At 34.8% G+C, this 13,099-nt stretch overlaps 1 protein-coding gene across 6 annotated transcripts in view; it reads right to left on the bottom strand.

Annotated features, from left to right (window-relative positions):
• Positions 1–1,019: 1,019 nt before the first annotated feature.
• Positions 1,020–13,099, bottom strand: part of fray (oxidative stress responsive kinase frayed) — a 49,803-nt gene continuing 37,723 nt past the window's right edge. For all 6 annotated transcript variants that reach the window (XM_019054046.2, XM_019054045.2, XM_072301522.1 and 3 more), the window contains 6 exons: positions 11,166–11,401; positions 10,288–10,402; positions 9,132–9,236; positions 8,279–8,394; positions 7,195–7,381; positions 1,020–6,318 (listed from right to left, as the gene is read on the bottom strand). In XM_019054046.2, coding sequence (XP_018909591.1) covers positions 6,247–6,318; positions 7,195–7,381; positions 8,279–8,394; positions 9,132–9,236; positions 10,288–10,402; positions 11,166–11,401 — 831 coding nt within the window. In that variant the 3' untranslated portion in view covers positions 1,020–6,246. The remainder of the gene's footprint in view (positions 6,319–7,194; positions 7,382–8,278; positions 8,395–9,131; positions 9,237–10,287; positions 10,403–11,165; positions 11,402–13,099) is intronic.

The following is a 13,099-nucleotide window of genomic DNA, read 5'->3' as shown; positions in this document are numbered from 1 at the left end:
CTCAGAAATATTTGACACTCTGAAAATACATCTTCTTTTAGGCTAAGAAGGACGGAAAATATTAAGTTTTAATTTTCAAGTCCCTAACTCACAATCAGCCGCAAAGTTACCCACAAAAGAAAGATTCTGATACAGGTAAGGAAAAAAATTATGTACCTAAGCGAAGAATGTTAAAATCTCTTTTACCGGCGCACTGCGCCTAAATGATAAATCCGGTACTGCGAACCGGATTTCTTGAAACTCAATCTTTTTAAGTTTGATTTTGGGGAGTTCATAAAAAGTCCATTTTAATAGTCATTTTTACCTTTTAATGTCCACTGAACAAATAATTCCAACACCCCCAATTGAAGAAACATGTCAAAACTCACTGTTCATTATTGATCAGGCTAATTGCACTTGAAATCAATACCATCCTGGTTCTTAATAATAACCAGATCTCGTGAAAATTTCAATTTGATTGCCTTGAATCTGACTGGACCCCATTTCGCACTACTCCTTCCCATCTGTAATTTGCATTTCCGGTTTCTTTTCACCAATGAACAGTCCAAATGGTGTACTACACCCCACAAGCAATTTGGTCAAGTTTTTCAAATAAGCGGAGATATAGGTACGCCTTTAAATCCGTCAAAAAAACGGTTGGCATATGATAGATACATACACCAACATGTAGCCGAGAAAACTTCTTTAGGCAGACTAATCTCTTGTTTGAAAGTCTTAATTGAGTTAAGAAGGGAAAATTGGGTAAAGGAACCAAGCTACATCAAGTTGGAACCAAGAAAAAAAGTTTGGAGTTTTACCCTCTCTTAAGACTCATAGTTTATGGTAAAATTTCAGCCTCTACTTTCAGGTTCAATTCTCTCTTTTCTTTACTTCAATATTTTGTCGAGAAAAGATGACCAAGTTCAAAACTACCTCTGACTCTTGATTTTAAAATGTGGCTTGGATCCCTTGGTTCCTTTCTGCTCATTGTCAGTCTGATCCAGTTATCATTTCCATAGGTTCAAATTATAAGACATGAATTTTTGCTGTAAGACTTTATTTTACAAGCTCTAAGTTTTGTAGTAGTTCCTACAAAAAGTAAAACAACACAAAATAACAAAATCCTAAAACTGGTGTTGACATCACTTACAGGAACACCTGAAACTGAGCCTCCAGGAATACAATGCTGGGTTGAAAATATTAACAAAAGACAATATAGCTGATTGGATATACTGGGTGCTGAAGACGTTCAGAAAAAAGCAGCATGTAATGTAAAAAAAAAAACTTATCTCAAGGCAGAAAGAGAGTAGAAAAAGAGAGAAAAATCAGATATCAATGACTCCTAATCCAAAAATATAAAAGTATATCGATCACGAATTTCAAGTTGTTTGTGCTTCGTTGGTTTTTTCAAGAATGGAAAAAGTAGAGATAATCTAAAAGAAGGAAGCTTTCCAGAGAAAACAGCGCTCCCTGTAACGCAAAGGTCCCCTTGGTGTACGTAGCCCATTTCACCTTTTACTAGTCTGTTTTTGATTTCTATTTTATTTATAATGTTGGTAGGTGTGTATTTTTGTTGAAATTTTTTAATTTTCTTTTTTCATCTCAGACATAGATGAAAAAAAAATGGAGAATTGAATGCTCAGAAAACCTGAGCAATATGCATTTGTTCAAAGTTTAATTGGGAAATTGAGGAATGGGAAGGATCGAAGATCGTCAATACATATTTGAAAAATGCTGATTGGTTTTCTATTGTAAAATATATTCACTTTCACTTCAATTTTTTAGATTCGAGTCATTGATATAAGCAATGGTTGAGGATAGAATGTACAAAACTCAACCGAATTGAGTGAGAGATTCCGTTGGAACCATATGAAAAATTTTCATCACAATTGAATCGAACACACTAAAGAGGCAACAACTTAGAGTATCACATGATCTTGCGTTTGAGATATAAAAATTACTTACAAAAAATTTAGAATCAAAATCAATGATAAGAAACTTCTGTTTCTGCTAGTCATCGAAAATGCACAAGTTATGCAAATATAGTGACTTCATAATCCGGTCTCCTTGTTAGAATTTACGATTAGATGAATTTAGAATAATCGGATTTGGAGAACTTTGATTGCATATTATGATTTCAAAATACATCAGCACATTCTAATTATTTTAAAAAACCACAGAAATTTGTAATTTTAGCGATTCCTCACCTTGAAGTACATAAGAAGGATAATCAGGTTAGACGATGTGATCCCATGTCAGCAAGTGCCAAAAATTTAAATCGATATTTTTTCTTTGGATTTTTAATACTCAATGAACGAGTCCAAGCTCAAGTAAACATCTAGAGATATTTCTCAGAACATTTAAAACTTGTTTTCAATGCTGACAATTCTTCATATGAAAATCAAGTTGAGCTCTGGAAAAAGTATTCTTTCATTATTCGGATTCAACTTAAGGTAGGGATGTGATGAATGACACAATTCTCATACGTTTACAATCATAGACTGAGAAATTCACCTTTATAAACTCAGTATAGATGCGCTGTTATCCCCAACTAAATCCCCAACAAAAAGGAATGCAACTGACCTTATCTTTACATTATTGACAGGTCATCAAGACATCAGCAATTTTTAACAATTGCAAATCAAAAACTTAGCGCCGACCCAACATTCCGAACCTTTGAAGAGTTTTTGCGCAATACGTCAGGCAGCCATCTCGGAGATCGGGCAAATCCATCAGAGTTTAACAACACTCATTATGACACTCGGGTGATTTTCATCGGGCATTTTTGGGTTTAACAACACATCTTATAAAAAAAATGTGGACTGATTATTTTCTTTCAATTGAGTAAACAAACGTGAGTTTTTCAATACAATGTCTGAGCTGTAACTGAAAACGGGTCGAAGGGACAATATGCCCGAGGTAAGTTAGCAGATAACTTTCAAATAGCCAAAATTGACCTAATTTTCCTACGATTGGATAAGGTTCATCAAAAATAGCCCTGCGAAGATAATACATCAAAACATGACAGCTTGTGTTTACACAACACATCAATAAAATGAGGGAACATTGATTCAGACACACTAATCAAAAACTTGATCCACAAAACGTGGATAAAATTGTAAAATTAAGCAGATTTTATGGTCAATTAGGCATGCTAATTTAAAAATAAGTACTAATCATTCAAACTGACAAGATACAAAGCTCTTAAAATATTCCTAGATGACCGAGTGGTAAACCTGTGTTACTTCAAGAGGAAGTTTTAGAAGCCTACATATTTTTTAAGGTCTACGAATTTTAAAAATTTAGATTTACGGTAAAATTTTGTCGTTTTCAAGACAGGATTGGGGAAAATTAGTCTTCAGATACAGTCCAAAAAAAGTGGTTGCTTTCATTTTGTATTGAAACGGTTTTTTAATTAGACAAAAGCCCTCTCAGGAACAAAGAAGCAGTTAGAAATGGTTTGCTTGAGTTCTTGATTCAATGCAGAAAGAAATCTATTGCGTTTTTACCTTTCGACTTTTCATTCTTGAAGAATTGCTAGAGGAAAACTTTAAGATAGGAAAATTGTGACCAGAAGTAAGATGTAACAAAAATCTAACAGCAGGTCAAAGAGAAAGTTCCATGAATCTGGTACAATAGTCTATTCCTCTACTTAAGAGCATGAGGGAAACAACAGTTGGATGCATTCACGAAAAAGAAGACTATGTATCTACCTAGGGAACACATTGCAGTGGTCTTCTTTTACGGAAATGCATCCAATTTTAGACTAAGTTTAAGTACATTGAATGGTTGATCAATAACGGAGGCACAGTAAAGTGTTAATGGACAGCAAATCTTTTTTCTAGTAGACAATTAGTAATTTTTTTAAGAAAAGCATTCAGCATCTACCAAAGAAGAACTAGGATTCAGTCTAAATGCTGATTACTGTTGTAGCAAATCTCTTTGTTTCAGAATGCGGAGGAAGATTAATTAACGTCACTGTGAGAAAAAACAATTTGATGGCAGAACTTGCATTTTAAGATTCTTGAAAACAAGGTATTTGACAAAACAGATATTTAAAAGAGCGACTATAAATTAAATCTTACATCAGAGGTATACAAAACATACATAAAACTGACTAATGAAAAGTTCAAGGTCTACATAGATGAGGCTAGGGCGTCAAGCCTTACGTCGGCTTGTTTTCCAGGATATACAGCTGTGCTCTCTTGCATTCTCTCACTTAATTCTAACGACATATAAAATTAAGTAAATATTCAGAAAACATCGAGATATCACAAAAACTTGAGGAAAAATAGAAAAATGGTAAGTGGAAAAAAAATTAGATACATAAGTAAATACGTGAACATCAAAATAGAATGAGAAGACTATTAAAAGATCTAATTCGAAGATTTTTAGAAGTGTTTTTCAAAGATACCTTTCAGGAATATTATAGGAACAAGCACTTCAACTCATTTAGAGGCCGTGTATTTTTCAGTATTAATGGTGAAACTGAAAAAATGCATAACTCGATTGAAATGTTTCAAAACTCTGCTCCTATTATACTTTTTCAAAGGAGACCGGACCAACATCACAGCTTGAAATTTTCACAAAATATTTTTCATACAGAGAGAAAAACTCAGGGAAGTTTTTAAAAAATGACATTGAGTAGTTTGCTAGTAAGAAAATGAAGTATGATCAGAAGTCTTTAATGCAAATAAGAGTTTTTGCAGTTTCACCGTTGATAGGTGATTTTCACTTTCAAAAAGTGGTTTGAAACAGAAGTCCTTTGACGAAGCAGTGGGTAAATTCTTAAACTTACAGACAATTCTTGTCAAAATCTTTGAATCTCACCTTCAAATCCTGGAATCTAAATTCACTCTTCCTTTGTGATTGATTAGAACTTAGTAGGTTCAAAACTTCAAATGCACATTCGTAATTTGAATTTTAAGTCATAAGCTATCAGTTCTATGACAATCATGTTAAGTTCAAAATTCTTCTCGTGGGAACAGAGAGTTTTTGACGGAAATGGCAGCAATTTGGATTCCAAAAAACGATATCTACGTTTGTATAATTGAGGTAACCCTCTACGAGAATTGTAGATGGCATGATCTTATAATTTTGCGTTCGGGGCCGTTTGCAAAATGTATAATGTTGAAAATTGGATATCTAACCCCCTAATGGAGGCTTGCAGCTACCTAAAAATTGTATAGCAATTTTCTCGACTCATCTTTTTTCAAATCGGCAATTTTAAATGTATAGTGGATGAGTTGCCACCTTACAACGATTTTTCATCTTAAATTTTCTCAAAAGCAGCACTCCACACTGATTTCAGCGCAATGTAATATGCCCCCCCCCCTTCTCTTCTGAAATTCCCCCTTTACTGGGGCTTTGATCCTTCCTCCACTCTACAGTGCTACACATTTTATGAACGGCCCCTTTGAGTATCTTCAATTCTGCTTCCTAACGCGAACCTTCATAACAGTCCACACCACAAAAAGTGCACAAAAGTGGAACTAGTTGACTAGTCCGGTCCTTTTGTTGGAGGGTTGAAGCGACTGGACAATTCAACTAGCCCCACCCCTCAGCTGCCACTTTTCGTGATGCGAACTATAGTGTTCAACTAAATCTATAATTCAATCAAATACTGGTACCAACGACAAGCCCCAACTACAAAATTTATGCTCTGAAAAATAGCAAATACATTTGCATTTTTAAACGGACTTATCTAGAAGAAAAATTTCCTAATCAAGAAAATCCACAGCTATATACCTGGAAAAAGATGGATCCAATTTTAAATAGCTTAAATCTTTGATGATTTCAATACCTAATTTATGGGCTTGAGTCAGGCCAAAATTTAAACAATTTTTGATGATGTTTTAAACCAATTAGTACATCCAGCTAACAACTTGGCACTTTAAAAATTCAAAGAAATAAGATAGAAACATTTGACTCTCTTGGTTTGTGAATACTAAAATTCATACATTTCACTGTAAGTAACAAAGGCTAAGAGGGATTTGAGAACCATCGTTATTGACAATAGTTGGATGCTTGGGTCTGTTTAAAGATCTGCTTGTACTGTTACAGTAGAAGCAGTAAAGGCTATGGGGGATCGCTTAGCTATAGGTTAATTTTTCTAAAACAAGGGCGAAACTGGTACAAAAATGTGTATCGCTAATTAACTAAAATAGCACCGAAATACTGGGATGAAGGAAACTGAACTATGATTAGATCAGTTGAGAGTGAGCGAAGTTAGCAACTACGGGAGGATCCATTAAGGCATGTCAGTCATCAATCTGTTATCGATATTTGAGCAAATCCAACAAGTGTTTTCTCGTCACGTTCAGTCTCTGAACCGGAATTCTGAAAAATATCATTAAAAAAATGGACGGATTAAATTTTCAAATGGTTTGAGCAAAACATTGTGCACATATGCATTAGTTGTTCCGGGGTTGGCATTGTATTCAAAGGATGATTTGAGAGCTGTGACTACTAATTTTTGTCATTGGAAAATAGGTTCAAGAATCAAACCTCTGTAAGCGTTGGGGGAGCAAAGTTGTAAAAACCAATTTTTGGTCTTGGGTTGTGAGCCCTCTTTTGCTGTTGGAATTTATATGAAATTTGGTATACTGCATTAACCTTTCACAAGATGCCAGAAAGAAAAATGGGACAGTCTAAAATAGCTTTTTACAGGTTTGGACAAACATTTTTGGGTCCTTCATTTTTAAACATGAGCTGAAGAGGTCCAGGGAGGTTCTTTAGTAACCTCAGGTTCAATAACACTTATTTAAAGGAGACGATCGTGGAAGCAGGAGAATTTTGTCTTTACGGATAAAATAGAAAGAACACCCCTTACCTCTTCTTGAAATGACACTCCTTTAAATAAACCAGAAAATGCATCCATTTTTTCCCCTTCACGATAAAAATTAGTGAAAATACCTCAGCATTTTGATAAGTACCTTCTGACGTTTTGTGTTCTACAACATATTTTATACTAGAAACATAAACTTGTTTGCTCATTGTTGGGGACAACTTTGCCTCAGGTCAGTTAAAACTGCCAAATAACATTACAGATTCAAAAAGGGGCTGTCTTACTTTTTAGTTACAGAAAAACATTTTTGATTTATTAATCTTTTTATAATGAATACAATTCAAAATTTCAGAATACAAATTTTCTGTAAAACCATTGACTGAAGATATCCACTGAGTAAGATCTATGAGTTGAATATCAGTACTCACCAAAGGAAATACAACAGTTTTAATAGACCGATGATTTTCAATTAGAGTTTGCAAATTGGTTGCTATGACAGAGACGTCTTTCCCATCCACCAAACCGGCACCGAAAAGCTCCGATGCTATGCCTTCAGAGTGATCTTTCCCAATAGCGAACTCGAATTTGATATCGTTTAATTCCTTTTTGGAATTCCTAAAACAATCAGAAAAAATTTGAGAATTATTTGATACTTATGAGAGATTCTGGATGTTATTGAAGGTTGACAGCAAGCACAAAATAGATTTTGGGCATGAATGTGGTGAATAACTGTTTCCTAGGGACTTTAATCTGGACAGTTAAACATTTTGTGGCAGGAGAGCCAAGAGGGGATGAGAAATGCCTTTCTAGCCAATATCAACAGAGATATTACTCAATGAAAAACACGGTATATGACGTCATCCACTGCAAGGGTGCACATACCGTGGTCTCTTCCACCTTGGTTTCATCGATCAGCAAGCTACACATTGGCACTGCTTACTCAACTTAATACATGGATGAAACCGATGTTGAAGTAATCACAGTATACACTCTTGCGGTAGATGGTGTCATAGGCCCTGTATTTTTTAAGGGCGATATCTCTGTTAATATTGGACAGAGAATTTTGACTTTGGGATGGATCTTTATTACTTCTAGTTAATTTTTAAATTTAAGCCATCAGAGTGTGACTTGCGCTACAGACCAATTAGGTTTACTTAGGATTCACAGCTTTGCTCTTGATTAAGATTTCTCATCTTACGAGTAGTTGTATCTGACAGGAGATTATAAAATAAAGATTGAATTATTGATGGTTGACTGCACTGAGAAAAAACACATTTGAGCAGTCTAAATATTGTTAAAATGCAGGAGGAAAAAATGCTTTCCTACATAGCATCGATAAGAGACTTTTTCTGTGCTATTTCTTTGCTGTGGGCATCAAAACTCAGGTTTTCACATGACAATTTCTAAGCTACTTAGAGCCTTAATTTCAATTTCAACATTATTACAGCGCCCAGAGTACTTTTCAGACTGAGTCCATTAAAAAAAAAAAAAAAAAAAAAAAAAAAAAATTACCTCATTCTAAGGACAAGATTAATAGGATCATCGGAACCATGATCACCTATCGCCAAATCAGTTTCACTTCCAGATGAATCTGAGTGTTGAATATTGTTTATTGGTTTCACTCGACTCTGAAAAAAAACAAGTGATTGAATGAAAATTCAGTCTGGTAAAAATTAAAACCTTACTTAGAAAAGAAAAACCAAATTACTTCATGAGAATAGTACTAACGGAATTCGATCACACTTTCAGTGCTAATCTCATTAGAGTTCACTTCTTTTCGTTTTTGTTCTTGCGATCACGATGTACCATTTTTTCAACTACACTTTGTAATTAACCTATAGCTTTTTCTCAATTTCATGTAGATCACTGGTCACTGAATCCATTATCATTTACTGGAAGTGGAAACCATTTAAGGTGAATGCTAGAGGTGTATCTTAAAGGCTTGTGCTTCACCATAAACTCTTAAAACACCAGTAAATAAAATGGTTTCCACTGTAGGTGCAGTAGATTCTAAGTTCAAAGCCTTCTCTTTTCGTACAATATTTTGGGGTCAAAAACTAGAGGGATGCAGAAAGAGCTCAACTGGCCGATCATAGAAAAAACATGCAGGCACCTGAAAAGGGGGAAAAATCATAATATTATTTTTTTGAAATTCATTCAGATTCATTACTTTGGAGATGAAAACTGTAACACTCTCTTTTATGCAAAGGGGATAATGAAGTGTGTAGTCCTTTGTAGACTGCAATGTGAAGGCTACCTTAAAAAATACGGGGGCAAAGAACTTTCCGCATCACTGTTAACAACTATCTTGGGCATTTCATTGAAATACTAAATGGATTTGCTGCTACCTTAACATACCACCTACCTCATCATCGGACGACATATCGCCTTCCTCTTCTGAGGACCAAACCCACTCTCCAGTGACTGTCCTGTGAAGCCTTCCAGAGGTTCCTGGTTGCCGTTTTGCTGCCTAAAAATAAAGAAAAGAAAATGATGATAGGCAAATCGGGAATAAAAATTAACACTTGATCACCTCAAAAAAACTAACAACAGAAAATAATAGTTAGAGAGCATATGATACCCAAATAATAAACTGTCCAATTAGCGACTAAGTAGTTTGAACTAAAGATCTACTGCCAGAGCATAGACAACCAGCATAAGCAAAGGTCCAATTTGCGACTAAGTAGTTTAAACTAAAGATCTACTGCCAATTAACAGCAATGAAACATCAGTGTAGAACAAGAAAGAGTAACTAATAAAACGGACAAACACAAGAGCAACATACAGCATGAGGGGTATTAATATCAGGAGAAAGGGATGGATTAATTGAGAATACAATTTAAAAAACTGCCCTAAAATTAATTTTTAAAATAAAACTAAATCGATTCATCAACATAAATTATGAATACTAAGAATACAAGAAACCAGGAGACTATAAACGTTTAAATTAACATGAAATGAAACTTAACACTAAAATTAAACAGGGCTTCCTAAGTGTTTTAATCTTTTATTACAATAAACAAACATGGCTACTTTAAAAATAATGGTGTAAGAAAGGTAGTCACATTGTGATTTCATTGCTTAGCTCAGCTTAAGAATATCTATAAAATGAGGAAAACTTGCGCTGAAAGAAAAGATAAGAAAACGTGAGCTCTACGTCTCTTTTGTTCTTATTTCATCCCACAGACAATGAACAAGCTTGAATAAAAAAAAAACATAACCTGTCTCTCATTATTCCAAAATTGAAATGGCTATCAATGGTTTGGAAAATCAAGTAATACTCGTACAACTCTTTTCATCAATCCCACACAAAAATAGGAGGAAACTGCAATTTTTGCCAAATTCACACAAACACGCATTCACACATTCACTGCAAATTGGCGCTGAAATTGGGTTATCAATGACCCCAAGTTGCACCACTAACCAATGAGAGGGCTAGAAAAAAGCATCAATGCCTCCATTTCCAGCTCTCACTTGCAATGTATGAACTCAGCAATACAATAAAAGAGCATTCAACTTACTTTTTGAACTCGGGTTTCAAGGCTAGGACCCATTGCGACCAGGGTTTGTTGCAGATACTTCCTATCTTTTGCTTTTTTGAAAAATGGATGCTTCAAAAGCTCATTTGCTGAAGGTCTGTAAAAACATAATTAAATGATTATAGCAAACCTAAAGCCCTGGAATAAAATAAAAGATAGAGCAATATTAAGAAATTTACTTTCATTAATACCAAGGATGCGGAAACTTCTCGATTATATGACGGGCAGGTCACATTTAGTCATACACCAAAATAGGGAATTCTGCGACAAGAGGTCTTGAAAATGGGATACCTCAAGAGCAATGACAATGTTGAGCTGCTGTTCTGCACAGATGACACAAAACAACATCTTTCTCTGAAGAAATTTTGCTAAAACTGTCCACTACACGAGACAATTAAAATTACACAACTGCAAACTTTCCTGACGCTATTTCTACATTAAATAGGGTAATTTTATTAACTATTTCACATATTTGAAATAATTTCAGAAATTCCCAGTATTTTGCTGTCATTGTTTACTTTAATTTATAATTTTGAACTTAAATCAGAACTCATTTTTAGAACTAAGAGCCACTAAAAATACACATAACAAATTGGTGCCAAATGACTTTACCAACCGGTGTCCTAATTTTGTCATCAACAGGCGTCCTGCTGACAACATTAACAGATTCTCTGATAACTTCATCAGCTTACAATGGACAGAAATGGTCAAAGGCAGCCAGTAAGAGCCTAAAAAAATCAGAATAGAGTCCGGAAACAACAGGTGGCTGCTGCCTGCAGGAAGGATTGGAAAAATGGGGAAAAAATGAAGGGTAGAGAAGAAAATCATTATTTCTTACTAAGACATCTTCCGCATCTCACCTTTTGGATGGATCCTTTTGTAAACAATCAACAATCATTTTCCTAAAAGTTTTGCCATAGGCCTTATATTGATCTTTGTCATCAGCACCAGTGTCTAATGTTGGCGGATCGTTCTGGAGTGTTAACATTAGAACTTTCATGGGTGGATACTTATGGTATGGGGCAGTCCCTGTTGCCATTTCAATGGCTGTGATACCCAGTGACCAGATGTCAGCCTTGAAATCATAGCCATGATCCTGCAAATTAAAGAACAAAGAAAATTTAGATACTGAGGTAATTTTGCAGTTAAAGGAGGAAATCAATTTGTTACAGTGAGTATATAGCAGGAGTACACAAACATCAAAATGTCAATCACATTAAGCTAAAATATTGGTTTCACTTTAAATTTTTGGCAAAAATTGGGATCGATCACACCAAAGGCCGCATTTTCACTGTTTCTTCCCAAAGAATCTATTTTATTGACCCTAACATAAAACTGATATTATGCAAATGCAAAAATGAACAACTCAATTTGACTACCTGCATGCAATATTTAGCTTTTCCATACTTTCAGCTTTATTTGGAGTTTTACACATAGATTCTTGGGGAAGAAATGGCTGTGCCTAGAGACCTAATTGATCCGTTTTTTTGCTAGACGTTTAAATAGAAATTACTGAACCGATAAGTAAGGAATAGTTGTTTGATACTTTAATGTTTGCTTACTTCTAGGGTAGGTTCACCTTAACTAATGATGCAGTGTTTGGTTCATTTCCTTTGCAAGGGTGATGTGATGAGACATACAATAAAAACAAATATTAAGATTTCACAATTGACATTTTGACAGGAAGATTGAGAGTTTCCAAAAATGAAAGCTATAATAAACCACTAGACAAGGTACAAAGTTAAGCATTTTGATACATGTTTCTCAACCAATATTTCACTTAGAACACAATTGAGGCACTGGATGCGAAAAAGGCACTTCTCGATTGCGGTGTTTCAGAATCTCTGTTGCCAATTAATCCCTTGGAAAAGACTTTAATGGGTGATTTTTCCAGAATTCTTTCCATAGAAAATTGTAGAATCATAAGGAATATTCAGTAGAATTTTTAGTGAAATGGAATATTCACGGTGGAATATTATTATGGAATATTAATGGTGAATTCACTTTCCTTACAATGAATGAAATATTAGAGGAGACTCTGAAACACTGCAACCGAGAAGTGCCCTTTTCGCACCCAGTGCCTCAATTTGCGCAACTAAATTACTGAAATCAACTTCTAACCAAGATATTTAATGTTTCTTGACGCATGAATAAACCCTCTGCTCATGAAAACATAATAGTTTACATGAGTCAAATGGTACACTAAACTTTACCATGACAATATCTGGGATATGAAAATCTGGCTATCTCAATCTTGACGCTTTGGCTCAGCTATAGCAAATTGTATTCACTTTGAACAATAAAGGGTGGGAAAGAAACAATGCTCAATTGAGAGGCCTGCCAAAACTGCGTTTCTTGTGACCGGAAATTCCCATGGTTAATGTAAAATAAAAACGTTAATATTTTAGTTAGGAGTTGCTTTCCATGATTTTCGATGCAAGGATCATTTTCTGCATGAAATCCTAAGTAAGAAACATGTATCAGAATGCTTAAATTCGTACCTTGTCTCGTGCTCCATTTTACTAGTTTCTTTAAAGTATTACACAAGAGGTTCTGAGTCAATCTGGTAAGACAAAGACATCAGTCCAGCCAACACCAATGAAATTCGTCGATAATATGATTTCTGCTGATTTACTTATCACGGATTTTTATTTCAACCAGTGGAGAAAAATGGTTCAAGGCTCAGATATAAATGAACTAGTGAGTAAGAGGTTGACAGAAAATGTTTATTCCCATAAATTCTTCTGTAGAGGGAAATTAAGGGTTGGGCAAAATATGAGATTATAAATAAAAG

This window comes from Bemisia tabaci, chromosome 1 (genome assembly GCF_918797505.1).
Source record: "Bemisia tabaci chromosome 1, PGI_BMITA_v3".
NCBI classification, from domain to species: domain Eukaryota; kingdom Metazoa; phylum Arthropoda; class Insecta; order Hemiptera; family Aleyrodidae; genus Bemisia; species Bemisia tabaci.
Note: the sequence above shows the minus strand (reverse complement) of the source record. Positions and strands in the feature narration are given on the sequence as shown.